Source organism: Diorhabda carinulata, chromosome X, assembly GCF_026250575.1.
Source record: "Diorhabda carinulata isolate Delta chromosome X, icDioCari1.1, whole genome shotgun sequence".
In the NCBI taxonomy this organism is placed as follows: domain Eukaryota; kingdom Metazoa; phylum Arthropoda; class Insecta; order Coleoptera; family Chrysomelidae; genus Diorhabda; species Diorhabda carinulata.
This window is the reverse complement of record NC_079472.1, coordinates 24,791,018-24,818,947: the sequence shown is the minus strand read 5'-3', so window position 1 is coordinate 24,818,947 and position 27,930 is coordinate 24,791,018. Positions and strand designations below refer to the sequence as shown.

The following is a 27,930-nucleotide window of genomic DNA, read 5'->3' as shown; positions in this document are numbered from 1 at the left end:
ATTACAATTAAAAATAGAAAAGAAAAATTGTATTTTATTAAACAATTAAATTTACAAATTAAAATCTTCATCTTTTAATTGGTTATTACCAAAAATGTTGAAATTCAAAGTTTTTTCTTCGCGCTTTGAAGTATGGTGGTTCGAAATGTTCAAATATTTATTCATGACAGCATCGATGGTGCTCTTGTTCTGTTTATAATAGCCGTTGGGTGTAAGAGATATGTTAGTATTATTTTGATCCTGAAATTGAGTAGAATTTTCAATATAATAGTCAAATACATTTTCGTTGGCATTTTTATCAAATGAAAAGGTAAGTTCTTCCGCTTGTTTTGGTGCGTCGAAAGGAAAATTTTGAAAATTAGTTTCTTTAGAATTAATAAATTGTTCGAAAGTTTTAGCGTTCTTGTCACTAAATATCGTCATATTAAAATTGTCGTTCAAACACGTTCCAGTCATTGAATTTTGACTTTTTCTACGTTCACTTGACGGAATTACTTCAAAACCACGCGCTGTTTTTCTCAATGTAGCCAAATGGGTAGCGTTTTGAATTTGCTTTACGGAAGGACGATTAAATTTATCTTCGAAATATTTGGTGAGATCAAATTCGCTTTCCAATAATTTTCTGTCTTGTTCCGCAAATTCTTGTTTTATTTTTTTCGCTGAAAGCTTTCTTAGTGGAAGAAATCTACTGGAGGTAGTACGTCTCACAGTACGTTTACTGTTTTTGTTACATGTATCAACTGAATCACTGATTTTATCACTTGTTATCATTTCTTCATTTTTTATAGAGTTTGAATCGCTGTTTGGATAGACTATATCAAGGTTACGGTTTTTTGAAGCGATCGAAACACTCGTTTCCAAAGACACATTCAAATTCCCTTTATCGTTAGAATATGTCGATCTCTTCTTTTTAACAATTCTCTTGAAAATTGGTACAATTTTTGTAGAAGACTTGCTGTACGTTAAATTTGTTTCGAGTTCCAAACTGCTGCTACAATTCAAGTTGGTTTCTGTTAAATTATCAATTCTTTTGTTGGTTAAATTCTGTTTACTTTCATCCCCCTCGGCACTAGTTTCTGTTGCTTGATCCAAATTCCTTTTACGGGACGCACTCGATATATTTGACGATGGATAAGGGCTCGGGTATAACTGATTTGTTTTATTTTTGCTTTCTGTACTTGTACTTTCATCCTCTACTTGATCAAGGTTTCGATATTTATTTGCAGCTAATATATCCATTGAAGAATTATCTGGTATTGGAGTTGAATCGTGGCCATTTGCATTCAATAACGAACTTTCTTTTTTTATTTGCTTCTCTGGATGTTCGCTACGTGGAATAACTCTCTTGAAAGCAGTATGTCTTACGATTCGTTTCATCTTTTTATCACTTAAATCAGTTACTTTGTAGTTATTATTTCCAGCGTTAGGATTACCCGATTTGATATTTGTGTTTAGCCCAGTTTGCTTTTGTTTCCTAAAAATTGGTACAATTTTTGTAGAAGAGGTAATTTCAGACTGCAAATTTGTTTCTTCATCTTGTGAAGCAATATTTATCGATTCTTCTATTTTCCCGTCGTTTGAATTACTTTTTATGGACATGCTGGATTCACATGGATCATTTTCCTTAATAATTTCAGTTGCTTGATCAAAATTGCTTTTTGGAGATTTGCTCGTTATATTTGATGAAGATTTGTTATCTCCTGGATACTGATTAAAGTACAAATCGTTAGTTTTTCTTTTGCTTTCTAATTTTGCAGTTCCATTGTTTCTATACTCAGGGGCAATTGATAAAGCTATGGAAGAATTATTGAGTATGGGATTGGGGGGATCGATACTTGCCGCATCTACTATTACATATTTTGTTTCCTCGATTGCGTTGTCATTATCATTATAATTATCATTTAATGCCTTACCAGTGGGAATTGGTGAGTTTATTATATTTTGGACACATTCAGTAACTATTTCTTTGTTAGTTGATTCATTTTTTATGGAATGACAAAGAGATGGGACTTTTTTCTTTCTAGAAAATAAAGGAAGTTTATTCTTACAGTCGATACGTTTGATATTCAATTTTTTTCTGATTTTATTTCTATTTTTTACTGTAGAAAGTAGTTTGGCTTCCTCATTGGCAGCAACTGCACTGTCGTTATTTTTCGTGTTATTGACAACAGAAGTAGATGGAGATAAATTTATATAATTCACATCTTTTAGTCCACCTTCCTTAATTTCTTCATCGGGTATTGTTTTAGTCTCTTGATTTACAATATTTTCATCATTATCAGGAATCAATAGTGATAAGTCTTTGTTACTTTCTTCAACAGTGGTCATGATCTCTGCAATATTGTTGAATGATGAGATAATATTTTTCTGTGAATTATCAAAACTTTTCGCAATGAAATTTCCATTAACATCATCTGTATTAATATTTTCAATAGATTCATTTTTTTTCTGGATAAGAATGTTAGATATAACATTTATTTTATTTGTTTTCGAATTTTCTTTCATGTCTTCTCCATTTCCGTCGTCGTCGAAAGAAGAAGTGTTGTTGAGTCCTTCGTTAATGTTGACTATGACGGGTGACATATAATATTTGTAACTGTTCCTTGTAGCCATAACATTATAAGGTGACTCGGATTGTTTGTTACGGTAATTTGAATTCTCGGTCAGATGTGGTAGTTCAAAATCTTTCTCGAATTCGTCACATATAGATTGGTACTCTTCTGGCGATACAATAGACGATAAGTACGTCGTATTTTGAGAACTACTCATATTTTTGTTCTCATCGATTTCATTGATGGTAACTACAGGATGGAGAAGTTTTATAAAATCTGAATTTTCAGAATGTTGTCTAGAATTAGAACCATTGTAACATTGAAATTCATTGCGAGGGGAAAAACCAAAAATGTCTGTTTCAGGAAAATTATGAAAGTTGTCACGGTAAAGCGTATTATCAGGCAAGGGAGTTAATATCTCTTTTATTGCTTGTTCTTCTTGTAAAATTTCTAGTGTACTGTTTATCTGTTCATATTCTTCATTATTCAAAATTTTATCTTCGGAATCAGTTCGATTGTTTAAGTCCTGTACGCTCACATAATAATTTAATTCCTTCAAATCCGCTTGGTATTGAACTAGAAGTTGATTTAATCTCGTTTGCGTCAATAATCCTAATCTTTTCAGATGTTTCAAATCACTTTCCAATTGATACTTTTTTATAAACTTCGGATCCAAAGATGAAAATAAAAATTTCTGGAATGAAGAAAATAAATTACTTTTAGATTTTCATTATTTTAAACAATAGTTTACTTACTCGTTGTTGGTTTTCTAAATTGTCAAGACATCTGTCAATATTTTCCACGATGGAATCAGGCCATAAATTTCGCACAAGATACACCCCGTAACGTGGAACTGACGTTATACCTGGTATTAAATTATACCTGTAATCTAATTGAAATGTTTTTGGGTCATTTCCAATGGGAACTGTCTCCATTTGCCACCTAAATATGAAAACAACATATTAATAACTATGTAGGGCATTTATCAATTTTCTTCCAATTTCATTAACTATAATAGTTTATTCTTGAAAAAAAACCTTGACAAATGATTTATTTTAGCAACTCTATACTATGCGAAAATAGAAACAGATGAAGACTTAATAATAAACAAATAAATCTGGGTAAAACGTGTCAGACAGGCTGACACCATTTCGCCTAAGCTTCCAACTTTGGAAAGTGTGTTCAAAAACCAGCTTAAGTTGGTACTGGATTCAAAATAATGGAATCAAAAACTGCAAGAATGTACAGGAAGGAAAAATGGTTCCATTGAATAATCTTCGATGATGCTAAGCCAAACATTGATCCAACAGGAGTGTTGGAACCGTGCTACAAATGTTGTGGATTTACATCTGCCCAAATTACGAACATTCATAATGCCATGTCTTGTAAACAGAACATTGACAGCGAATGTTGAACTCGTTGAACGCGATATGGTGCAATAAATTATCTTTTAGAATATTCCAAACAGTTCTGTTACTATCATTTACTTTATCATCAATTTTTCTGACACTCGTTGGTGAATAATTGGAAGAATCTGGTTTTTCAATAGTGGAGTTCTCACATTATTGGGTAGTCGAATAAACATTCTTTAATTTGGCACATGTCCAGTTCCTTGTAAACGAATATATATCTTAGTAAACGTATCAGAACATGGTAAAACGATTAAGTGGATAACGCTGGGCATACATACATCTAGCGTTTAAAGCGTTACAATTGCTAACGATATAAAAGTGCATGTTAGCCATTTCTGTATTAGTAAACGTAGGCATCGTTGTTGTAACTTAACACAAAAAATCTGTATGATAAAAATTTCTTATTCGCTTTTTGCGTTACTTTTTAGGTTTGTCACAGTATTTGACAATATTATTTCAAAGGCCACTTGGAAATGTTCTTTCCTATTACTTCCAGAAGTGTCACCAGAAAAAAATTAATTTCACTTACAGTCAGAGCTCATTCAACACCCTGTATCGCATTAACGACAATGCTTATCACACATGTTTATAAGAATTTTTTGTCTAAAAATAGAGTGATGAAGCGCACATTACAATATTTTAGATTACTTAGGAAATAACCTGTATATTTTTTCTTAAACATAAAACTGAGTTTCATGGTCATAAAATAATTCCTATTAAATTACCTTTGATTTATTGCGATCGAGAAATTATGGAAATAATAAAAAAACATGGCAAAACAATCAAGAGTACTACTTAAAGAAGGGACAATACTGAACACTGAAGCATTCAAAAGAACCAAACCAAACTAGCTAAATATAGAAAAATTATCTCCAGACAGAATAATAAGCATAAGAAGAATTATGGATAGATGATATCGCCGCATCTGGAGAACAATGGATGGAGCTGGAAGAGGTCTATACCTAGTACTGGATGAAGAAAAAATCACTTATATTAACTACTTTCCATTTAGATCAAAACTCAGATTATTCTCAATTGCCATATCTCAGTACATAGCACGTTCCTTTTCAGTCTCACAAGTGAAACCTAACTGAGTTTTTACCAGCAATCTGCACAAGCTTCAGATCTTGAGCTTTATTGGTTTTTTGAGCTCAGATTGAGAGTGAGGTTAAGGACATCACGTTGTCATCGTTGGTATCAAAGTAAGAATAGAAGAATAATGTATAGATGATATTATCACCGTATCTGGAAAACAATGGATGGAGCTGGAAGAGGTCTATACCTAGCACTGAATAAAGAAAAAATCACTTATATTAGCTGCTTTCCATTTAGATCAAAACTCAGATTATTCTCAATTGCCATAACTCAGTTCAATGCACTTTTCTTTTCACAAGTGAGACCTAACTGAGCTTTTACCAGCAATCTGCACAAGCTTGAAACCTTGCGATTTAGTGGTTTTTTGAAGTCAAATTGAAAATGAGGTTAAGGACATCACAGAATAGGACGAATTATGGATAGATGGATTATGGAGCTAGCAGAGGTCTACACCTAACACTGAAGAAAAAATCATTTATATTGAAAGTGAGGTTGAGGACATTACGTTGTCCCATCTTGTCATCAAAATAACAAGTAATAAATGATTGTGAATGATTATGCTGTTCCTTTCGCTGGGAGTAACAGTTAGATTACCAATGGTAATGGTGAATTTTATGTGATTATTGAGAATATTAATCCACATTACGCGTTCCTTTCATTCACTGAGCAGTGAGTAAGATACTCACATAACTGAGTGTCTCACTTCACTAAATTGAAAATGGAAAGCGGCTATTTTGTTAAATTACGCATAGTTCCAATATTTATACTCACGTTTTAATGTTTGGATACATCAGGTGTAATTTGGAGAGAGTCGTGAAATGAGTCGTTATATAGGTATAGGATGAAAAGCAAGATAAATGTTCTAGAGTTGCAACAGCCAAAGATATTCCTTCCTCTACTGAAGTAGATCGTCCCAGTTCGTCAATTATAATTAGAGAGTCATCAGTCATTGATGACATTATATATTTCATCTCTTTCATCTATAAATATGTAGATTTTTATTTACAGAAAGTACCGGGATACAGTAAATTCCTACTTTTCCAGCGACGTTCGAGGAGTCGAAGTAAGTATTCCTCGTACTACGCTTGGTGAATTTATATCATTTTCAGAAATGTAGTAACAATAAAGTCCCATAAGCTTCACGTTGAGACCAATTACAATTTTAAAGATATGTGATTTTTAGCATAAGCATCACAAATTCGAAATATACTTAATTCTCACAACAAAACAGTACCATGTAGACAGTGAAGATACTGATTTCAGTTGATCACCCTCGAATATTCGAGACGCAGGTAGATAATAAGAAGAGTCAGTTGAATATTTGTTATTGAATTTATTAAAAACATTCTAAAAACTTATTCGTTCTAAGTCCACGTCACTGACTATCGGTGAAGGTTAATTTTCAATCTATTGTCAATAGAAAAAACCCTAAACTCGTATTGATACGGAGTGATTGTACAACTTGAATACAGAGAAACCATATGGTTTAAATATTGAAAGTATTTCACTAACGTCGAAATTACAAGCAGATTGTGGAAATAATATCCCTAGCAATGTAATTCAAGTTAAAAACACATCCCGCGTCTTCTTCTTTATACTTATTCACCTGATCTGTAGAGTTAATTAGGCCATCTAAGAAAACCGCTGATCTACGTCAAACTTGAGACCGTGGGATAAACAATTGATTTTCTCATATGTACCAGTGTTATTTTGTCTTATTTTTCGTTCCATTAATGAGAGATGTTTTGTATTGTTTCAAGAGGACTCCATAGATACATTTTATTTCAGTGAAACTAATACAGCTGAAACCAAATATTTTTGCACACAATTTAGGACACTTATATTAATTTATTGCTCAAGTTACGGAAGTTTTGCTTTTGCATTAATTTCCACTGTTGCGTTCTCAAGTTTCTCAAACATAAGTAGGTTTGAAAGTGACAAGCCAGTGGCAGCTGAAAGGTACTAAGACAAACTTAAACTTTAGGTGGAATTTGTAATGTATCTTCGGACTAACCAATGATGGTTAAATTGAAACTACTTTGGAATAAACTATTTATTAAACAATAAAATAATTAATTAAACTTGGTTCCAATAATCCGACGACCATACACGACGAATGCCAGACTGTTGAAGACCTCGTATTTGCTTTTAAATATTAAAATCCTATTGTACCAAAGTCTATAAATAATTATATGTATGGTCGTTAGAGTCACATCGATATAAAATAAAGTACGTATTTTGATACGTTAGTGGAACTAGTGTCTAAGGAACATTTTGAGTCAATTAACTATTATGTGAGTCCCTATCCCTATGGTACACGATCCTAGGATCCTAGGATCGTGTACCATAAATCTTAATGAAAACAATAATCGTTAAGTTAGGTGAGTTTATGATTCTTCGCAGTCACATTAATATAAGACAAAAATTTGGTAATCCCAGACGATACATAAATGGAGAGTAAAATAAAGAACACTTTGTATCACTCAATCAAATGATTAACAGATCCTAATGGTTCCCGTCAGGCGGTGAGTTGATTTACACACAAAAGGTTGTATCTCTGTCTGGGTTATATTCGTGGAATGTTTTTGAAATTAAATAATTTTAAATAGGAAATTATTATGTCAAAGCAGAATTCACCCCTTTTCGTTAGATGCAAAGAGCTTTAGTAAGAATAATACTCATGTTCCATAAGTTTCTACTAGAATTTCGTATCATATTATGTTTACTGCTTATCTACACGCATAGTGGAAAAAAACAATGCCACTTTCCGGGAGGAAATTGTGCACTTCTTTTCGTAATAAATCTTTAAGAGGCAATTTCGAAATAAAATTGGAAATAATAAGGTTTAAAATCGATAAAATAAATTTACAAACCACAAAAACATACGACAAAAGCATTTGTTTACCCCACGGCGCATGCGCATTAGCTGATTTTGACAATTCGTTAGATTGCTCGATACTGAAATGAGATTACTTTGGTTGGTCGGTTAGATATTCTTCTTTCCTCTGTTAGTGGACCTTTATATATAATTATGCAGCTCTCGAATATTCTAAAACTGTTCTGACTATAATATGCGAGAATTGGATGGGATATAAAAGGAGGAAAGTTTAGAGACGGGAGAAGGAAATGTTTCCACGTTTGAGTTTTCAAATGAGTGTGAGAAAATCTTAATTCCTTCTTAAGTAAACATACCTACAATAAATCAATAAGATATGAAAAAAAAGTCAATTAAAACTCACTTCCAATACAAATGAAGATGCGTTATATTCCATGTTGTCCTCCAAGTAAATTCTAGCGAACATTCGATTGGCCGGCTTAAAAATTGCTGATTCCGCTGGAATGTAACATCCTAATTGTGCCATAATTTGTAGAAGCATAATTTGTCGTATGAAAATACTTTTCCCTGATCCGTTGGGACCATTTATAATGTGAACATTGTACTCATTGGAACAAAACTAAAAAAAATTACATAATTTTGAGTTTTCCATTGGTATGAGATTTTTTTTATTTTGTCTATATTGATTTGGCGGGAGCCTAAAATCAATATGGAAAATTGATTTATGTTTTAATTAATACACGTTTTCTTGTGTTTCAGTGTTTATTTTATACCTATGATGTCACGCAATATGGTGGCCTTACTGAAATGTTTAAGCTACCTATAAATTTTTCGAATTTTCAATAAATTTTTGCTCAAAGAATAAAAAAAATATACAATAAAAGTTGTATATAAATTATCCAAAACTATTTTGTTCTCAAGCCATGCAAGTAACCTATTTACAAAATAATAAATTTCGTAACGATCTTTGTTATATTTAATTTCATATTTTCGTCTTTTTCAAGGCAAAAGAAAATTAAAGACTTTTTTTAGTAATGGTTGTTCATAAAAAGTCCTATTTTTTTACCAAACATGAAATTTAGAAACGATGTCGAGACTAAGAGGAGACTTTTTTTATTTAATAAAACCGAGATTTTCCCTACAATTCATACACTCGTATAATAGATAAAATGTTCAAAAAATTAAGAATATTTTTCTTTTTACCATCAGGATTTGATTTCTTTCACACCCACTCTTGAATGTAAATGAACAAAACTTTAAAAAAATAGATAATTACAAGTTTCTATTGGTTTGAGATTTTTTTATTTCGTCTACATTAATTTGGCTGCAGCCTATAATCAAAAGTTAATATTGGAAATTAAATATTGTCTTGATACACGTTTTCTTATATCATTTGGATCTCCTTTTTGCAAAAAGATTTAGCTATACCGAGACCAGATACAATCATAACATACTTTTTCTCATAGTCTACTTTACAGGGAAATTACATTGTTGGCTCTACCATAAGCATTGAATTTTTCCTCCATATCAATTTACGAAATAATAGATCTCGTAACGATCTGTGTTATATTTTATTCCATATTTTGTCTGTTTAAAAAATTTTCAAATCAAGAGAAAAAAATATTTTTTCTAATAATGTTCATAAAAAGTCTTATTTTTTGACCAAATGTGGAATTTAGAAAATTGGTATAACCAATAATATACATCATATACAATTATGAACTTAAATTCTCTACACTATTTTCTATGCTATTAAATAAAATACAAAAAGTTATTGAACTATCGGTAAATTTTAATAAATACTCAACATCAAACTAATATTATATAATTAATGGACTTTTCAATTAATTTATTTTCTTTAATTGTTTTGTTAGCAAAAAGTTGGATTTTTTGGAACTGTTGATGATATTCACACTGAACACACTATTTACACTACCACTACATCAACACTCACAATTACACTGGGTGACGCTTGTTTCGATAACCAAGTTATCAGAGATTGAAGGTAAATTGTTTACTTTTAATATCTGAAGATGTTAACGAAACGCGCGTCAGACAGTGTAATTGAGAGTGTTGGTGTAGTAGTAGTGTAAACAGTCTGTTCATTATGTTTTGTATGTTTATCAAAAAAATTCTTTTCCCATAGTATCTTACTGATGAAAAAGAAATAAACTCACAATAGAATTTGCTATCGGCTTCGATCGTAACAGGAAATTGAGTAAAGGGTGTTGTCCAAACTTTATTTCGGTGTATTCTCCAAATTTCGGTCGCACATAATTGTTTTCCAAGCTGGTTTGTGCTAGTGACTGATACACATCTAACTGAGAAATTTCTTCGTAAAGTGTGTGAAACAAGTATATGTGCTTTTTTAATTTAACCAGCACACCATGAACAATTCTATGAAAAAACACAACTTTATTATTTGATAATAAAAAAAGGGATTAAATATAATCATCACCAAAAAAAATTCGATACCCTACCAACAAATTACACCAATTAGTTTTCCATGCATACATAATTAACTTATTCCTCCTCTTTTCCTGTTCTCTTGTGGGATCCACTTCATTATTTTTTTGCATTCTTTCCCTCCTCAACCGAACAATAATTTAAATGCTCTTTAAAAGATGTAGATTTTTATATATAGCTTTGGGTTCAAACGTCCTAAAACGTTTTCTAATGCCTAATTACCAATCTTTCCTGTCGTTTCAGTTCTTATCGTTCAGCTTTCGAACACTCATTATTCCATGCATCCATAATAATCTCTCTGTTCTCCTGTGCACGTGCCCGTATCAAATCAACTGCTTTTCCTCAATATATTCTATAATTGTTTCTTTCAGGTACATTCGCTCTTTTATTGTATCGTTTCTGATTCGATCTAACCCTCATATTCCATTTGCTCTTCTTAGAGCGTCCATGTCCGTGGCTTCTAATTTTTTTTAGTGGCTTTTCTATCCTATAAGTTTTTGATCCATATATCAACGTACCCTAATCCTAATCATTTCATTGTATCTTCAATTTTCGTTGGTTTCCTATTTCAGTATTCCATTGAGTAATTCAGTTATTGTTGCTCTGTTTACTTTAGATTTTATTTCTGTATCGTTTGTCCCATTTTTGTCATAAATAACTCCTATTTATTTATAGTTCTCATATCTCGTTATAATTTCGTTGTTAGTTGTATATCAATTGTATCCTCACCTATACAAATTCTTATAGTTCAGTAACATCTGATGTTTCATTATCTATTATTAAAATATAGGCGTTTTTTTACTTATTCGAAAAATTAAAAAAACATTTTTTCTTCAAAGCGATAATAGAGTACTTGCATACAGCGAAATGGGAGCCTTACTGAAATGTTTAAAAATTTTTAAATTTTTCCTCTTTAAATATTGATGAAAGGATTAAAAAAATATATTATAAAAATTATGTATAAAGTATCCAAAACTATTTTTTTCTAAAAACCATGCAAGTACCCTATTCTCAATAATTTTTTTTTAAATGCAAATGCTTTTACAAACGTAAGAGATAAAATTTTACACAAAAATCACAAATACTTGTGTATTATATAACATCCTCTAGTTTCTAGTTTTTTAGAATGAAATTTGTTAAAACAAGTTTGATTAAATCAAGGTTTCAGTTTTTTATAAAAGTATATTTCTGTCACAATTTAAATTTTCTATAAAAGTTGATATCTAAGCTGAAATTTTTAGTAATATTCATATTGAGCACACATTATCTTTGGTCTCTGAAGACGAAACGCACTTCAGACAGTGTTGGTGTAGTATTAGCAGTAGCCATTGTATCCAGTATAAAAGAAGATAGTTTTCACCAACCTTAATTCACATTTAATTTACAAAAATAATTTGTAAATAATCACTAGAACGGTCTTTGGAAAAACTATGGCAATAAAAATATTTTTTGTCAAATTTTACTATAAATTATTGACCCAAAGCTACATATAAACTGAAATTCACTTACACGTTGCTAATTTTCAGTATATCCATCATAATATCGTCAAGACGTGTAGACATATTTATTAGTTCAGGAGTTTTCATTGTAAAATAAGTAGAACATCGATTAATCTGAAAAAAATATGACAATAATTGTTTGTCATAACGCTCTTATAAAATATTTTCTTTTGCAATTGTTCTGTTTACCAATACACCTGTAGAATACAAGTAAATATTAACATGTACAGGTACCAAAATAAATACATGGGGATACTACAGAAGAATCATTTGTTATCAAAACCCGACTAATTAAAATATATCATATTTAGAAACTGTGATTTAATGTAACATTATGCAAAAATTTTCTGCTACCAAGATGGCTATGTACATCAAGTGGGGATACTTTTTAAGAGATTTGTAGCTAAATAAATCTTAACCCAAGATTTTCAAATTTAAAAAATGTATTCCATACCTCTAACAGAATCATTTCCAATTATAAAGCAAGTAAAAACTAGTTATTTTCACTGTGCATAAGAATCATTTGAATGCAATTATGAATCTAGAAGTAATAAATATTAAGAAATTCAATTTTACAATATATTTCTAAATGTGCAAATTACATTATTAGGAAAATGAACTCAAGAACTTTTCTTTGATGCACTATGCAACCTTATTTGCAGTTACGAAGTGCACGAAGACTTAAAACTTCTAATTTTTCTCATTTATCACATTCTTCCATAATATTTAATAACAACCGACTACGTCTCATTGTTTTCCTGAGAAGAAACAATACTTATTGTACTAACTTCTCCTCAGGCCAAAATACGATTTAAACTCTCGGAATTTGTTTTTCAAAGTTGAAATGTTCTCGTACATATTTGCCCAAATATCATTTTTCGTATTTGAAATATCGTTCTTCATTTTAGAAATTGATGAGATTAAAGTGAAAGACTCGTCTTTGGATAGATAAGTTTCTGGATCAAATCTGTCACTTACCACCACTGTGAGTTTTTCTATTAATTAGCTCTTCTTACCGGACGGTTCCAATTATAATAACTCACTTACCACTATCACTTAACTAACTTAAAAAATTTATTTAAATTTTTCGATTACTTTGCTAATTTGTTCTGTTCACTACGAATATTTATTATAAACTGAAACTGCGCTACACAAACTTATTTATATACCACAAATAGAATTTTACAAACTTCTATAACATAGAGAAGCAAAACAAAATAAATAAATAGACCTTTCTAGAAACAATGTAAATAAACCGCTCCCTACAAAAAATTATACACAAACAAAAACATCAAACGAATTCCGGGAATTTCACAGGTTGCCGCCTTCGCCGAATTTCATAATACCTGGACAGGGCCGGCTTACTGACCCATTTCGCGAACTTGTTCATAACAATATTTCAACTGTAATTAACTAATTAAGAAAATATAATACTTTCGTTAGATATTCAGATCTCAAAAATCGTAGTGTAAATCATACTTATTAACATCTATAGGCGCCAGACTTTGTCTAAATTGACAACATATTCACCCACGATGATGAAGCCAAACTCACCTCAATGAATTCGTCAGGCAAATCACTTTTTTTCATAGACTTCCTTTGGGATTTAGGTATATTCAAAATTATATGATATCCTTTCTTTTGATTATTTCCTGATGTTAGTGGAAGGTTATATTTTTCTGCTAATTCTTCTATATATTCTATAAAAAATATTTCTTAAATATGAGCATTACTGAATAATAAAAACTCTTAAAATCGTTCTAGAGCTTAAGTAAACTTTAACTTTGTTAGATTTATGAGATTATTAGAGATAACTATTCAAATAGGACGCCAGTTCACACGCCAATTTAGTTCACAGTAGTAGAAACTAATTCTGTCCAGTCCAGAGAGAGACCCAAATCAATTGAGTTGAGTGCCCAGTAGTAAAGCAGACTAATCCAGTTCAGAGTAACTTAAATTTGAACCAGTAAAACAATTGTTTATGCCGTGTTGTATAACAGATGGTTTTGATAAATCAATCATGATAAAACTTGATAATAAATACCTTTCATATCATTCAACCTTTCGGCAAATATTTTTCTCACTACATCCAATAGCCCGTTAATACCTGGCTTAATAGCAAAGCATCTGCTGTGCATGATGTTGTGTCCTTTATTTGGTTGTACACAATCGCTTATGACTTCTCTGACTAAACTTTTGATTTCTCCAAAAGAAGGATCTCCTAAAGTGGCCCTAAGTTTCATGAAAAAAGATTGTTTGAAGCCAGATAGGATTTCTTCCAGAGGACATATCAAGTCGATAATGGGATTTAAAGTGATGATATAATTTAACTGACGAATTGAACATTTTTGGGGATTGTCAGGAATTAGTGTTGCCAAGTTGAGTAATGAGTTGATGTTGGTGAATTTTTGTAGCATGGCCTGGAAAAATAGTTTTTTAATTATAAATAAATCATAACAGTGTTTTCAAATACATCAATTAGTTTTCCAGATGTTTGTAAATTTTGATTTTTTCAGTATTTACAAATTATTTTACCTGAATCGACCTCAAAGCGTCTCGATTTCTCATAAGTTCTTCAATACAATCGAGTCTTTCTTCAATAAATTGAACTTTCGATAGCGGTTGAAGAATCCAAGAACGCAATTTTCTGGATCCGCTTTTAGTGAGACAATAATTCAATATTCCTAAAAGACTGGAAAATTTATTTGCTAAAGCTGGTTTTGCACTGCAAACTAATTCCAAGCGATCTGCTGTTGATATGTCTGAAAAAAATCTTTGTTCAAATCAAGTAACTAAAGTAAACAGAGTATCAAAATTCTCCAAGGATTGTAAAAGTACATATTGTAATTTGATGTTATATAAAAAATATAATATGTATAATATATTCACCAATATGAGCATATCCTTCACTTTCTTGGTAATCTATTTTTAAAGATTCTCTTGCATAGTAAATATAAAAGTTATCTTGAACATAAGTCAGTAGAGCACTAGCTGCAGCTAGTGCATAGTATCTAGAACAAAATCATCATTTTATAAATATATTATAACTAAATGCAATTTTGTGATGTGGAGATAAGCAAATAAATAAATAATCTACAGTAAGTACTGGACGAAACGGCCTATTTGGATATGAGAATATAGAACTACTATATAATGCCAAAAAGGTCGAATATGAAGACGTTTATACTTTATTCATACCGAACTCAGTTGGTGTTACCTTTAGCTCTGAAAGATCGCAAAACTGGACTTTTATAGTGCCAATAACGACTAGAAGAATTAGAAGATGAGATGAAGTTCGTAAATTTTAATTTTTTTGTTGAGCACAATGTACGTCACATTGTTGGAATGGGTATGTCATTACTTGCCTCCAATTTATTTGAAGCGTTTATCAGGAGCAATCAAATGCCTATACATACATTTGAGAAATATGATTCTTTACCTTAGAGCACTTCAAAATTGAACATGTGGGACATAATAAGTTGAATGTTAATAACTTTACAACGTGCTTTGGGACGGATGTAAATTGGTCTCCAAGGTAATCCCTAAATTTCAAAAAGGGTAACTACTAATCAAGTAAATTCGTTGTTTTTTTTGTTACCTACCTGTATTTGTAGGAAATGAACAATATATGTCTTCCTTGTAAAGTTTAAAGAATGTAACTTTCTTTTAGTTATAGATGAGTTGTTATTTTTTTTCCAAATTGTTTATAATCAGTAAGGGACCCACAGGACTTAACATATTCCAGAGATATAAAGAAAATAGACACGTTTTGTACCTTATTAGATTTTGGATCCCCTTCTTTGGTATACCCTTCTAAGAAAATTATTAAGAAACACTCCTTGGCATAAAAAATTTCATAAAAGTAAAAAGGTCCTAATTACAATGACCAAATTATCTAAAGTAGTTCTAATGTCGAATTATTTTACTTACCTGTGTTGTAAAACTAATAACACACCATTTAACGAAGGAATACACAATTGGGTCAACATTTCTAATCCGCCAGCTTTATTAAACATGCTTCTGGGTACACCAGTGTATCTTACATTTGGAAATTGTTTTTTTACTTTTGTTATTAATCTATTACCTCCAAAATTTTCAAAAGTATTAGGAAATATAATCTAAAAATTACAAAAAGATTAACTAAAAAATTATCACATATATGGTAAACAGAAGCTGTAACAAATATTTTCCCCTCTCTGTTCTTCTCTTTTTTCCCTTGTATTTTTTTGACAGGAAATTCAAGACTAGTTTTGTAGTTCGGATTGATTACAGATAGTAATAACTACTGATCGTTCTAAAAAACATTTATTCAAATGAAACTTTTTTTCAAGATATACTTGACAGACAAAAAATAATATTGCATATTCTATGAACGTCTGTTGTAGTTAATTTTTGTAATCTTTGATTAGTTATGTTTCGTTACCTATGCACATGACCGCCTTTATGTATAAGCCCAAGAGGACCAAATTTCTTTATAAAATATATAAGGGGGTTCGGCAAAATCAATTATAATATAATTAAAACAAATTTTATCTAAAGCTTCAGGCTCAATGTATCAATAAAAATTGTTTTGATACAGAAACACTGTATAAATTTCTTTTTTACATTAAACTTTATGAATTGAATCTGCACGAATTTAATTTTCTTTCAAAAGATTAGGTAATCTTGTATACAGATAACCTTTTTATGTAGAAAAGGGCCCCACTCTATGATAGGCCTAGAGCCTGGTCTTAAAAGACAACCCTGTCTATGAATGTTCCTTGTTATTTTATTATCAAAATAGTTTGATAAACAAAATGTCTGTTGAATATTATCAGAACACGAAAGAGCTCAGCAAAAACTTGGTTCTGTTTGTGTTATTGTTTGAAGGTACACTCTGAATTAAATTCAATTTTAGCAAAAGTAAGAACAGTATACTGAAATATTAATAAAATTTAACCTTCCAAACCTGCAGTTTTAAATTGGTACATTACTTAAGAATCATTATGTACTGATAATAATTACAGACAGGAAAGATTCTAAAGTTATTCATTTACCTCATTTGGATTAAAAAGATTAATTTTTGTCAAGGTGTTGATATAATTCTGTGAATCAGATATTTGGCAAATAATCAAATGGTGGCGGGATACAGATATTACAGCAATTCCAACCTCACATTGAGCCTGCCCCCTGCCTTCAGTTAGAGCTGAAATGGTAAAAAATATATCACATTTCATATTCTTATTAAATCTTTTTGTGTACTCCAACTTATAGATGATAATAACTTCAGTGCCTTTATGTGAGTATTTCAAATGTGTTAATTCACATTACAGCAAATCTATTATGTTAATACCAAACGCCAAAAAGTACCTTTCAGGTTTTGAAAAATGATTTACACAAAAAAGTAATTAATGTTTTACTAGTATTGATTGTATTAGAACACATTAAAACTCTACAATAAAGGAAATAGTAAAAAGTAAGAATTAACATGTGAGAAACATTGATATCATAAGTGGTACACCTTTTATATTATTAAAGAAAATATGTTAACTAGACCCTAGAAAAATAAATAATTTATTGTAATTTAATCATTGAACATCGTAAAAACAATAATCAATATTTAAAAATGAGATGGTGCAGTTAAAATTAACAATTAACCCATTGAAGTTTTGTTGTGGTACTCATAACATATTTTATTTATAGAATTATGTTGAAATCTCTTATTTCAGGTTTAAAAAATATTAAAACTTGTGGTAATAAAAAAACTGTCCACATAATTTATATATTAACATAAAATACTCACCTACAATAATTTTTAACTGATTTTCATCAGTTATTTTTGAGCTTGTGGTTTTACGAGTCGACGAAGAATTTGGTACACTAAAATCTCCATACGTTAAAAATATGAGCCGAACTAATATTTTATCCTTTATTTTTACCTTATACATCCACTTCCCCATTTTGTGGCAGAAGAAATCTGATTTGTAAAAGAATGTGAACCCAAATCATGTTTAAAAGTATCTCCTAAAAATTTGAGTTTATTCGAATTTATATTGTTACAAATTTATAATTTGGGTATTTACCAACTTTGGCAGTAATCACGAATGTAGATTCAGATTTCTTCTTAGGATTAACAATACATTCGTTTAAATTCATCTTCTACGAATATAATACTAAAACTATATATTATTTAACTACTTTGAACAGTTGAAATCTATTTCAAATTGTAGATTTTTGGCTGAGATTTGGTTGGTTAGGCAATTTTTAGTCTGTTTATCTAGCCTCTGTGCTGTCTATCAACATACTGGTACAATACGTAGAATTAGATATTTTAACCTGTGATTGAATAAGTATGAGAAATGTTTTATCTTCAAACAAAAAGAGAAATATATACATATTTTGCAGTATATTTCTCTCAATTACGATATCTGACAAAAATAATTTCTTAAACACGCTAATAAAACTTGGCAACGATGCCTTCATTATTTCCTAACTTCATTCCTATCTTCCTTACCTTCAAATGGCCATGGCAGTGCCTTAATTTTTTAATGTTGTGTGCTGTGACGGTCTCACAGTTGTGTTGTAGTTTTGACAAACGGAATGACGGATGTACGGTGTGTTATATATCTCAGAAAAAAATTTACTGGAAAACAATAAAATGGGCTGTGAATAAACTATTTTTATGTTAAATGTGTGGTGTAAGCTTTTGTGTTTTGTCCAAATTATTTAAATATGTGTAATGTACCGCCAAAGTTTTATCAGTTGTGTCGGTTGTGTTTATCTCACGATAAGGATAATGCTTTATTTATCTTTGATAAGGCGGCTATGGAAAGAAATATTCTTAAGAAAATAATGACGTGTCTGTCAATTCTGGTAAGGTGATTCATCACTGGGCATGAATCGTTATCTGATAACGAGTTTAATTGATAGTAACCTAGTTGATTTGCTTTTGTTTTTATTTCCATTCTAATTTTAAATATGATAGCAGAACATTCTTGTATAGATAGAATAAGGGTTATTTTGGGACATTTAACCGTGGATAATGATATGCCGTGATATAAATATTCATTTCTTTTTGTTTGGAAAACATCTGCTTTACGTACGCGTGGGACGAGATGATGCATTGTATATTTGATTACAGCAGACCATGCCACTAATAAACTTCAATAGATTTGTCGTTAACGTCACTATTATCTATTGTATGACATTACTGTTACTGAGTGATTGTAAATAGAAAGTTTGGCAAGGAAGGGGAGATTTGAAATGAGATAAAGATTTGATAACGGAGGTTTTGCGTTTTCTTTGTCTTTAAAATATATACCAGTTTAAATTGGAGTTGAAAAAATTGAATTACTCATTAAGTTTATTATTTCTGAATATAATCTTAATAATAATAATAATAATCTTAAAAAATTTCATAATAGATAATTTATTTATTTATTTGATCTAAACATCACTGACGGCGAAGTTTATATGAAGGGTTAGGTATTTCGAATAATCTACCTGACCAGAAATAAATTTAAGATGTTTAGCTTTCTTTTTAGAATTCGATTCTAGCTTTCTGGGAATACATACAAAACTATATTTATTCTAAATAAGGTTATTAATATTCTAAACAGATAAACTGGTAGTTAATGTACCATTAAATTTAACCAAAAATTTGGCTGATTTCACGTATCTAATGGGATGAATATTTATATGATTGAATCATTGCACACACCTAGATAGATTGATTATTATTAACTTACTTTTTTATTTTTACACCTAATTGGATAATCTACATACTACACCTCTAGCATTTGATCTTGTAAACATATCTTATATGTGTATAAATTTACATATTTTGCTTTTGGAATATTTTACTGATATCTCTTGAAATTATCAATTTCAATATTTCACTTCAATTACTAAAGAAAAAATGTTTACATAGTTGTATAATCCAAGATATATATCTAACAGATTGACTGATAACTAGTAAACAATTACTTTCCTATTTCATATTTTTTTTCCTGTGGCATGTTTTTCGGGCCTGAAATCAGTCAGAATTCGCTGGAGGCTAAATCAGGACAATATGGTAGATACAAAAATACAAAAGTAATTCGAACTTCCGAAAATTGAATTTGGTCGACGTTTTTCTCGACTTGTAACAATGTGCATTATCTTAATGAAAGATGAATATGGGTCGTTTCTTTATGATTTCTTCTTCATCCTTTCATAACGACGAAAAAAAAATTTTTTTAACACAATCCTAACCAGTGCACTGACTAATCATTTCGTTTATTTTGTTTCATAGTAGGGAAAATCGGCATACGTTTGAATTTTTTCATGCTTATATTCGTGATGTTTCATATTCAAGACTTCTCATTTTCTGGTATAATCACCTCTTTTGGCAGATTATTGAATTTTATCAGTGCTTGTTAAACTCCGCATGCCAATAAGTGATGATTAATTTTTCTGGAGAATACTTGCCAAGTTCCAAGACAAGCATTTGGCTCAACCCTATTTTCTCCCGATGCCTGATTTTTTTCATTGTTAAAAAATTCAATAGCTGTCATTCGAAAGATGATAATATTTCAAAGAAAATGTGTGAAATCAAATTTTAACCTAAAGAAATTATTTTTGAAAAATAAAAATTTATAAATTAGGAACAAATTGAAATCACTTGTTGGACTTTGTTTCGATATAAACTAAAAAAGGTGAAAACCCCACATTTTCCCCTTTTTAAAGTCAATATTTCAGTTGAGCTATAAACTTGAATTGTTTATTGAATCTCAGTTACTTTACAGAAAAAAAAATGAGTTATCCATTTTTTACTACTTGGTATGACTGGATTATTGTCAAATTTCCTTTTTACTTTATTTGAATGTTTTGTGTTTTTTACGTTTTATCCTTATTCTTAGTTGTGTTGAATGTTATAATTTTATTATTTATTTTTTGTTATTATTACTTTGCTCTGTGTTTATATTTTGTTATTATTCATTTGTTATGTGTTTATACGTATATATTGATAAAATATATTTTTAACAAAATAATTTCAGTTTGCTCTCTCCACCATTGCAATTACAATAGACATTAACTTATTTTTATATGGTTATGTATATATCTCAATTTACAATTAAAAAAAAAACTTTCCCAGTCTATTGTAAATATGTCAAAAAAATTGAAGTAATATGAAATGAGATCTTTCGCAAAATGATTTTTAAAATAGTTTTTAATTATTTTATACCCCCAAATTAAATTCTACATTTTGTTATTATAAATCTTTCAAATGTATGGTAAGATGAACCTACATTAAAAAATCCATGCTTGTTATTGGGAATGTAATTTGAATCTTCATTCTACTGAACTATAATTAGAATTTCAAATGTTGACATTCACTCAGGAGTGGCTCGAAACTTTTCGGTATTGGACGTGAAAAATATTCCAACAATTATTTTGCTAGGATTGTGAAATTGAGAATAATGTTGGATTATTCCTTATGTGATCTTCACACAGACATCTACTTATTGCTGCTACAGTCAGTTTTTGCAAGCTTAGATATATGAAAAAGCAACCTTTGCATTTTAAGATTTTTTTTTGGGAGTGAAAATCATTAGATCACAAATCAATTGAACCTACCAATCATTCAAATTTCTGCAAAACCTTGATAAAAAACAAATGATAGCATCGCCACTCGCTTTAAGTGGTACAAATCATAGAGAATTTCATTTAGATATCATAAAAAATAGGAAGTCATCCATAAGATGAATGCATGAAGTGCACAATAATAAGGTTAAATAACCCATGTAAAGTTATCCACGGATTTCTACCATGAATATTCTATTACAAAATATATTGAACTCTTCGAAAAACGTCAATAGAGGAGACTTTATAATAGACTACATAATTTTACAACTAAGTGGAAAAAACATTTTTAAACATATTTTTTACGATTCTGAACCGAAAAACCAAAATTTTTTAAAATTTTATTCAACTATTGCAAACAACACTTAATAAGGAACCTATTAACAAAAAATTGTAATGTAAATATTTTATATAACGTCAAAAGAAATTCAAAAAGTTAACGTTTGATCATTGACACATATCATTTGTTTTTATAGGGATAATAGCACATGTTCAACAAATGACAGATATCTCAGTTTAAAAGATTTTAATTATCTCATTCATACCTGAAATTGGGGAGTATATATAGTTTATTACACTGAAATTATTATCAAAAATATTATTGTAGATATGGATTTTGCCTGAATGACTACCGCCAATACTTGAAATACATCATTCATTTGAACACAAATGATATATCAAAAAAAAAATGCCTATACTGAGGTGAACAAAACAGAAATAAAATGTTTTTCTTGAAATAGGTATAATCACTACATATGTGCAAATATCAAAGACGTGACGTGTAATTAAACTTAAATAAAAATACTTAAATCACAATTTTCTGTTAAAAAATTTGAGAAAAATTTTGTAGCTTTGATATCAAAACGTACCATGCGTGTAAGCGCTCAAACGTAAACTCCATGAATTTTTGTTGACATTCTAAAGAATACTTAAATCACAAGTTTCTGTTAAAAAGTTCCTTATCGAGTGTTATTTGCAGTAGTTTAATAAAATTTGAGAAAATTTTGGGGCTTCGACATCAAAACGAACGATACGCGTCCGCGCTCAAATGGAAACTTTTTGAATTTTTTTGACGTTAGAAAAAATACTTATATCACAATTTTTTGTTAATAGGTTCCTTATTAAGTGTTTTTTGCAACAGTTTGATAAAATTTGAAAAAATTCTGGGGCTTCGATATCAAAACGAACGATGCACGTCAACGCTAAAACGTAAACTTTTTGAATTTTTTTGACGTTATAAAGAATACTCACATCACAATTTTTTGTTCATAGGTTCCTTATTAAGTGTTCTTTGCAATAGTTAAATTAAATTTGAAAACATTTTGGGGCTTCGGTTCAGAATCGTGAAACATTTTCAAATACTTGTGTTTAAAAATGTTTTATCCACTCAATCTTCAATTTTTTGTAGTAAAATTATGTAGCCTATTATGTCATTATATGTTTCTTCTATTGACATTTTTTCGAAAAAGTTTAATATATTTTGTAATCGAATATTTGTGGTAAAAATTCGTGGATAACCTCACACGGGTGGTTAAATACTTAAGACTCGCACATTTGAAAAAGATCGCTCTAATTTATTTGATTCTAGAAAATGCTTAAGAAAGAAATGTGATTCTGTGATAATGTTTATAGGACAAGTATTAAGTGGATGAGGATGAAGAACAGATAAATCAACCCTTAAACTCATGTTGGCCTCTTTAGATACCTGTGTAACAAATTGGCTTCATATAAAAGAAGCAGACGGATATTTTTCAATGTTAATTTTGTTGTATACAAAGATTGATACTTAAAAGTTACAAAATATTTTACAATGTATAAATTTGACAGCTTATTAAAATCTGTATTGTTGAATATTAGACAGTAGGATTGTTGAAGTTTATCTATTGAAAATTTTAATATACTTTTAAAATGAACTAAAATATTTTTAACATACTTAATAATTTAGTTTTGGATGAAATTGAAGTTCCGTATTCCTTTTCTTCACTTGATGATTGTTTTTTAAATTGACATTTTATGTATTACAACGACAATATATTGTTGGTTTTGTTTTCAGTATAACTATTATTTTAATGTTTCAGGTTTATGAAAAAGATGAATTGCCACATGTAATATGTCTTAGCTGTACAGAACAATTAGAATGCTTGTATAAATTCCGTCAATTGGCAAAAAAAACTGAAGACATTCTACATCAATTTTTGGTGTACACCAAAGAACTAAAAGGATCTGAAAAGGTAAAATCAAATTAAACTGAATTTAGCCCATTTCCTATTACTGAATATTATCTATTAGTGCAGTCGGTGAAGCTGTCCACCTCAGAATTTTTATAAATAGTGTAACAATTCACGATTGAAAACTTGGAAAACGTGAAAAAAAACACGTTTTCAAATTATTTTTCGCGAATAACTCAAAAACTATGCATTTTATTAAAAAAAAGTGTAACAAACAAAATTATAGCGTATGAAAAAACACATTTTTTATAAAATGTTCTACTTCCAGTACAAAGCAATATGTAATTAGTGAAAGGAGACTTATTTTGGGGAGACTACTCGAATCGATGGGTTCAACTTCAAATAACGGAAAGGTAATTTTAGGTGCATAATGCTAATAAAGTTTTTTGTAGTACTAAAAAAGACTTTGAAATGAGCACTTATAAAAGTAAATTGGACCAAAATTGAAGAAGTTATAGTCAAAAATAAATTGGTAGCTCATATTTTTTAACAAAAATGAGCAATTACAGCTGTACCATTACCACCAGAATTAAAATTAAACTTAGACCTTTTACAATTAGTTTTATTTTAGTGTTATTCATACAATTCTTAAGTTAGACCAGTTTAGAATACGTATTTTTTGAAAAATGTATGGTAAAAGTTGAAAAAGTTGCATAATAACTATGAAAGATACGTAAAAATTATACAAATCAAAAATGTAGCTTGTTTTCTAAAGAATATTTTGGTTTTGTTTTTTATTTCTGTAACTTGAAAATAAAGGAGATATTGCCGTTTGAAGTATCCACTTTAGTGGAAAAATGACCTGTCTCGAGTCCTTCAACCCTTTCCCTTCAAAAAATAAAAGAAAAAAAATAAATAAATAAAGAAAAAATTTTCTTTAAAATGCTTTTTTATAGAATACTTTAGCTTAAAAATTCATTTCATTTCAATCAGACATTTTTTTGTTTGGAGCAAAATGTTAAGATTTGTGTGAGCGTTAAGGCGCGTCCACACTGTAGCAACTTAATACAACATAAACTTGTTATAACATAAAATGTTTATATTTGTTGGAATATGTTGTGTTGCGTTGCATAAAGTTGGTGTTGCGATTCAACATAAGTTGTAGTATGTTGCATAAATCCGTTTTTAGCGGTAAAGATCAAAGGATAATATGAAACAAAGTGAAACATTCGTCAACGTTGCTTCGATGTGGACGGATTGTTGCGAGTTGAGACCTGTTGCAAATTGAGTGACTAGACAGTAGTCGGACTTTGGAGATTTGTTTAAATTTAATTGACAATTATAGACAACATCCCTGTATTTGGAATCCTAAAAATCACCTTCAAATTCGCTTTTATTTTAAATAATTCCATGATTTAATTATATCAAATCTTCAAAAGGTGATTTTTTGTAATTATTTTTTGCATAGGGGTTGTTTTTAAGGGTTATATAAGGGGTTGTAAATATCAAAGATACAATAAAATACGTTCGAAAACATGAAAAACTATTTAATCTTTGTGCTTCAACAAGATTTATACCAGTAAAATCAATAAAACTCAATTTTTTTCACTTGGGGTAGTTTTTATTACTAAAAAAAATAAAAAGCGTCAATCGTACTCATGTCACTTTTGATATTGAGTCTAAGTCTAACTTTATTCTAAATTTTCGTGCAAATCCATTCAGTTTGAAAAAATTCTGAGGTTATACCTTCACTGACTGTTCTATATCATCAACTTGGAATGTATTTATATATAGTTTTGTAAAAAGAATTATATCTGAGGAACTAACTCAATGCTATGATATTTTTTCCTTTATTTTTCTTTGGATAACTAATTAAAAAGTGGTCGATGTTTTTGATTAATTGTTTTGATATCACTAATGTTTGCAATAATTTTGATTGCCTCATATAGCTTTAAAAGGAAATTGTCATGTTCCGTATTCTATTGTTGCTGTTCTAGATTATAAAAATATCGGTTAAAGAGGTCTTTCATCAGTTTATGCAACTAAATTTTCTAGATTTATAATAATGAAATTAATATTTTTGTATCTTTGAGAACGAAATAAACTCTTATGAAAAAAAAACACACTCACTTTTTTAATACACTAGTTTATTCTATAAGAAAATACAAAACGTACAAGACTTTTCCATAAAAGTGTGTAACATGTTATAGGTCTGTCAAGTTAGCGGGCCAACTTATAAAAAAATAAATTCTGAGAAGCTTCAAAACTGTCGTCAAATTCCCAGAATTTACCGTTAATTATTTTTAAAAAAATGGGGCGGCCCTCTAACTTGAGAATCAAGATAGTGGACCATCCCCTACAAAATGGCTCTTCTTTTTACATTAACTAAAAATAACTGCATAATAAAATATCATTGCCGACATCAGGACAAGTCGGCATCCCGGGCAAAACGGAAAAAATCATTTCTATGATGAAGTCCACAATATTTTCGTGAACGCCAAATCAAGCGACAATTATCTATTACATATAACCTTTTGTCGGAGGTATTTAATCTATAAAATGAGTAGAATATATTTTGGTCTACCAAGTTTCTGTGTTTCACAACAGAGAGTAGCCCTTCCAGCTACCTTCCCAATCACTTTCTAAGAGCCAGAGACGCAAAACCTACAGAGGTAGCTGAATTTAAGGAATTTGTCGGATTACTTTATTTGGCCGAGGTACTAAGGAGTGATCGGCAATCTTTGGACGAATATTGAGTGAAACGGTTTCATTAATTGAAAGAGAATAAAATTTCTTGTGACGTGCACTCGATTTGATAATATTAACACCAGAAAAACTCAAGAAAATTGGCAGTCCACCATAAGGTCCAATAATTTGTAAATAATTAAATAAAATTTTCCCTATTATTTGGATCTGGAAATGACGCAATTAGAAGCACTGCCATACTTTGCTGTTCCAAATATAGCTCAGCTATTAATTTCCCATAAAAGAAATATAGACCAATAAATTTCCCTACCCAAATATAATTTTTTCGGAGCGCCTAGGTGTGTTTTAATCGAATCCAGTGGGGGTTTTCCCAAGACCATTAGGGAGAATTGTGTACATTTACTGTACCACTTGAACAAAACGTTTTAAAAACACTTCACAATGCCTCATGAATATTTCACAAAATTCCTTTCTCAAAAGTTCTTATTTCTTCAAAAACTTTACTACAAACGACTGACCATTATTTTATTGCAAGGCAATTTCTGTTGCGTTGTCTTCTATAGACAGCAAAATATAAAAATTTGGATCGTCGCTTATTCCTGGTCTCGTTATATGGAACTTATGCTTCATCATTATACCATCATTAAAACTTCTCAGATGAATTGCGTCCATTCAGATTATGAATGTCAAAGAGTTAAGTTAGCTGGCCGTTCTCTCGAATATTACTTACGGATATTCAAACTGAAATCATAGATAATTGCCGCTTGATTTGCCGTTCACGAAATTATCATTGCCGACCTCAGGACTAGTTGGCATCTCGCGTAAAATGGGGAAAATCCATTTCTTACCATTAAATCATTCCGGACTTGGACTTCATAAGTAGAAATTTTTTTTCCGTTTTAACCCACATGCCAACTAGTCCTGAAGTCGGCAAGGATATTTTCTCGAACAGCAAACCAAGTAACAATTATCTATGATTTCACTTTGAATATCCGTACAAAGGGAAGTAATATTCCAGGGAACGGACAGCTAACTTAACAATCGATGTAGCGAACCACCCCCTGGAATATTAGTTCCCTCTAAACAATAAGCACGTAGATAATTGCCGCTTGGTTTGCCGACATCGGGACACGTCGGCATCCGGGCAAAAACGGGAAAAAATCATTTCTACATATGAAGTTCGCAATGATTTAATGATAAAAAATAGTTTTTTCCCGTTTTAGCCCAAATGCCGACGTGCCCTGAGGTCGGAAACATTTTCTTGAACTCGGAAAATCAAGCGGCAATTATCTACGTGCTTTGTTACACTTATAATTTAGAAAGAGCTAATATTCCAGGGGGTGGCTCGCTACATTGATAGCTAAGTTAGCTGGCCGTTCCCTGGAATATTACTTCCCTTTGTACGGATATTCAAACTGAAATCATAGATAATTGCCGCTTGATTTGGACTTCATACGTAGAAATTTTTTTTCCGTTTTAACCCAGATGCCAACTAGCCCTGAGGTCGTCAAGGATATTTTCGTGAACGGCAAATCCAGCGACAATTATCTACATGCTTTGTTACAATTATTGTTTAGAGGGAACTTAGTCGTT

The 27,930-nt window shown here is 30.3% G+C and overlaps 2 protein-coding genes across 4 annotated transcripts in view; one reads left to right on the top strand and one right to left on the bottom strand.

The window, feature by feature from the left end:
- Nucleotides 1–26: 26 nt before the first annotated feature.
- Nucleotides 27–18,411, bottom strand: LOC130902426 (uncharacterized). The gene is made up of 16 exons (XM_057814572.1): nucleotides 18,354–18,411; nucleotides 17,923–18,175; nucleotides 17,779–17,863; nucleotides 17,643–17,719; nucleotides 16,897–17,045; nucleotides 15,791–15,978; nucleotides 14,750–14,871; nucleotides 14,396–14,622; nucleotides 13,905–14,280; nucleotides 13,415–13,560; nucleotides 11,871–11,974; nucleotides 10,073–10,292; nucleotides 8,299–8,514; nucleotides 5,831–6,039; nucleotides 3,308–3,494; nucleotides 27–3,246 (listed from the first exon to the last, which is right to left on the bottom strand). The coding sequence occupies exons 2-16, from the start codon at nucleotides 17,993–17,995 to the stop codon at nucleotides 52–54; spliced, it is 5,574 nt and encodes a 1,857-aa protein (XP_057670555.1). The 5' UTR covers nucleotides 17,996–18,175; nucleotides 18,354–18,411; the 3' UTR covers nucleotides 27–51.
- LOC130902427 (uncharacterized) overlaps nucleotides 18,233–27,930 on the top strand; it is a 41,682-nt gene continuing 31,984 nt past the window's right edge. For 2 of the 3 annotated variants that reach the window (XR_009060391.1, XM_057814573.1), the window contains exons 1-2: nucleotides 18,233–18,712; nucleotides 23,542–23,694. Coding sequence is in view for 2 of the 3 variants with exons in the window: in XM_057814573.1 (XP_057670556.1) it covers nucleotides 18,572–18,712; nucleotides 23,542–23,694 (294 nt within the window). In the remaining variant the exon portion in view is untranslated. The remainder of the gene's footprint in view (nucleotides 18,713–23,541; nucleotides 23,695–27,930) is intronic. The other variant, XM_057814574.1, reaches the window with a different exon arrangement.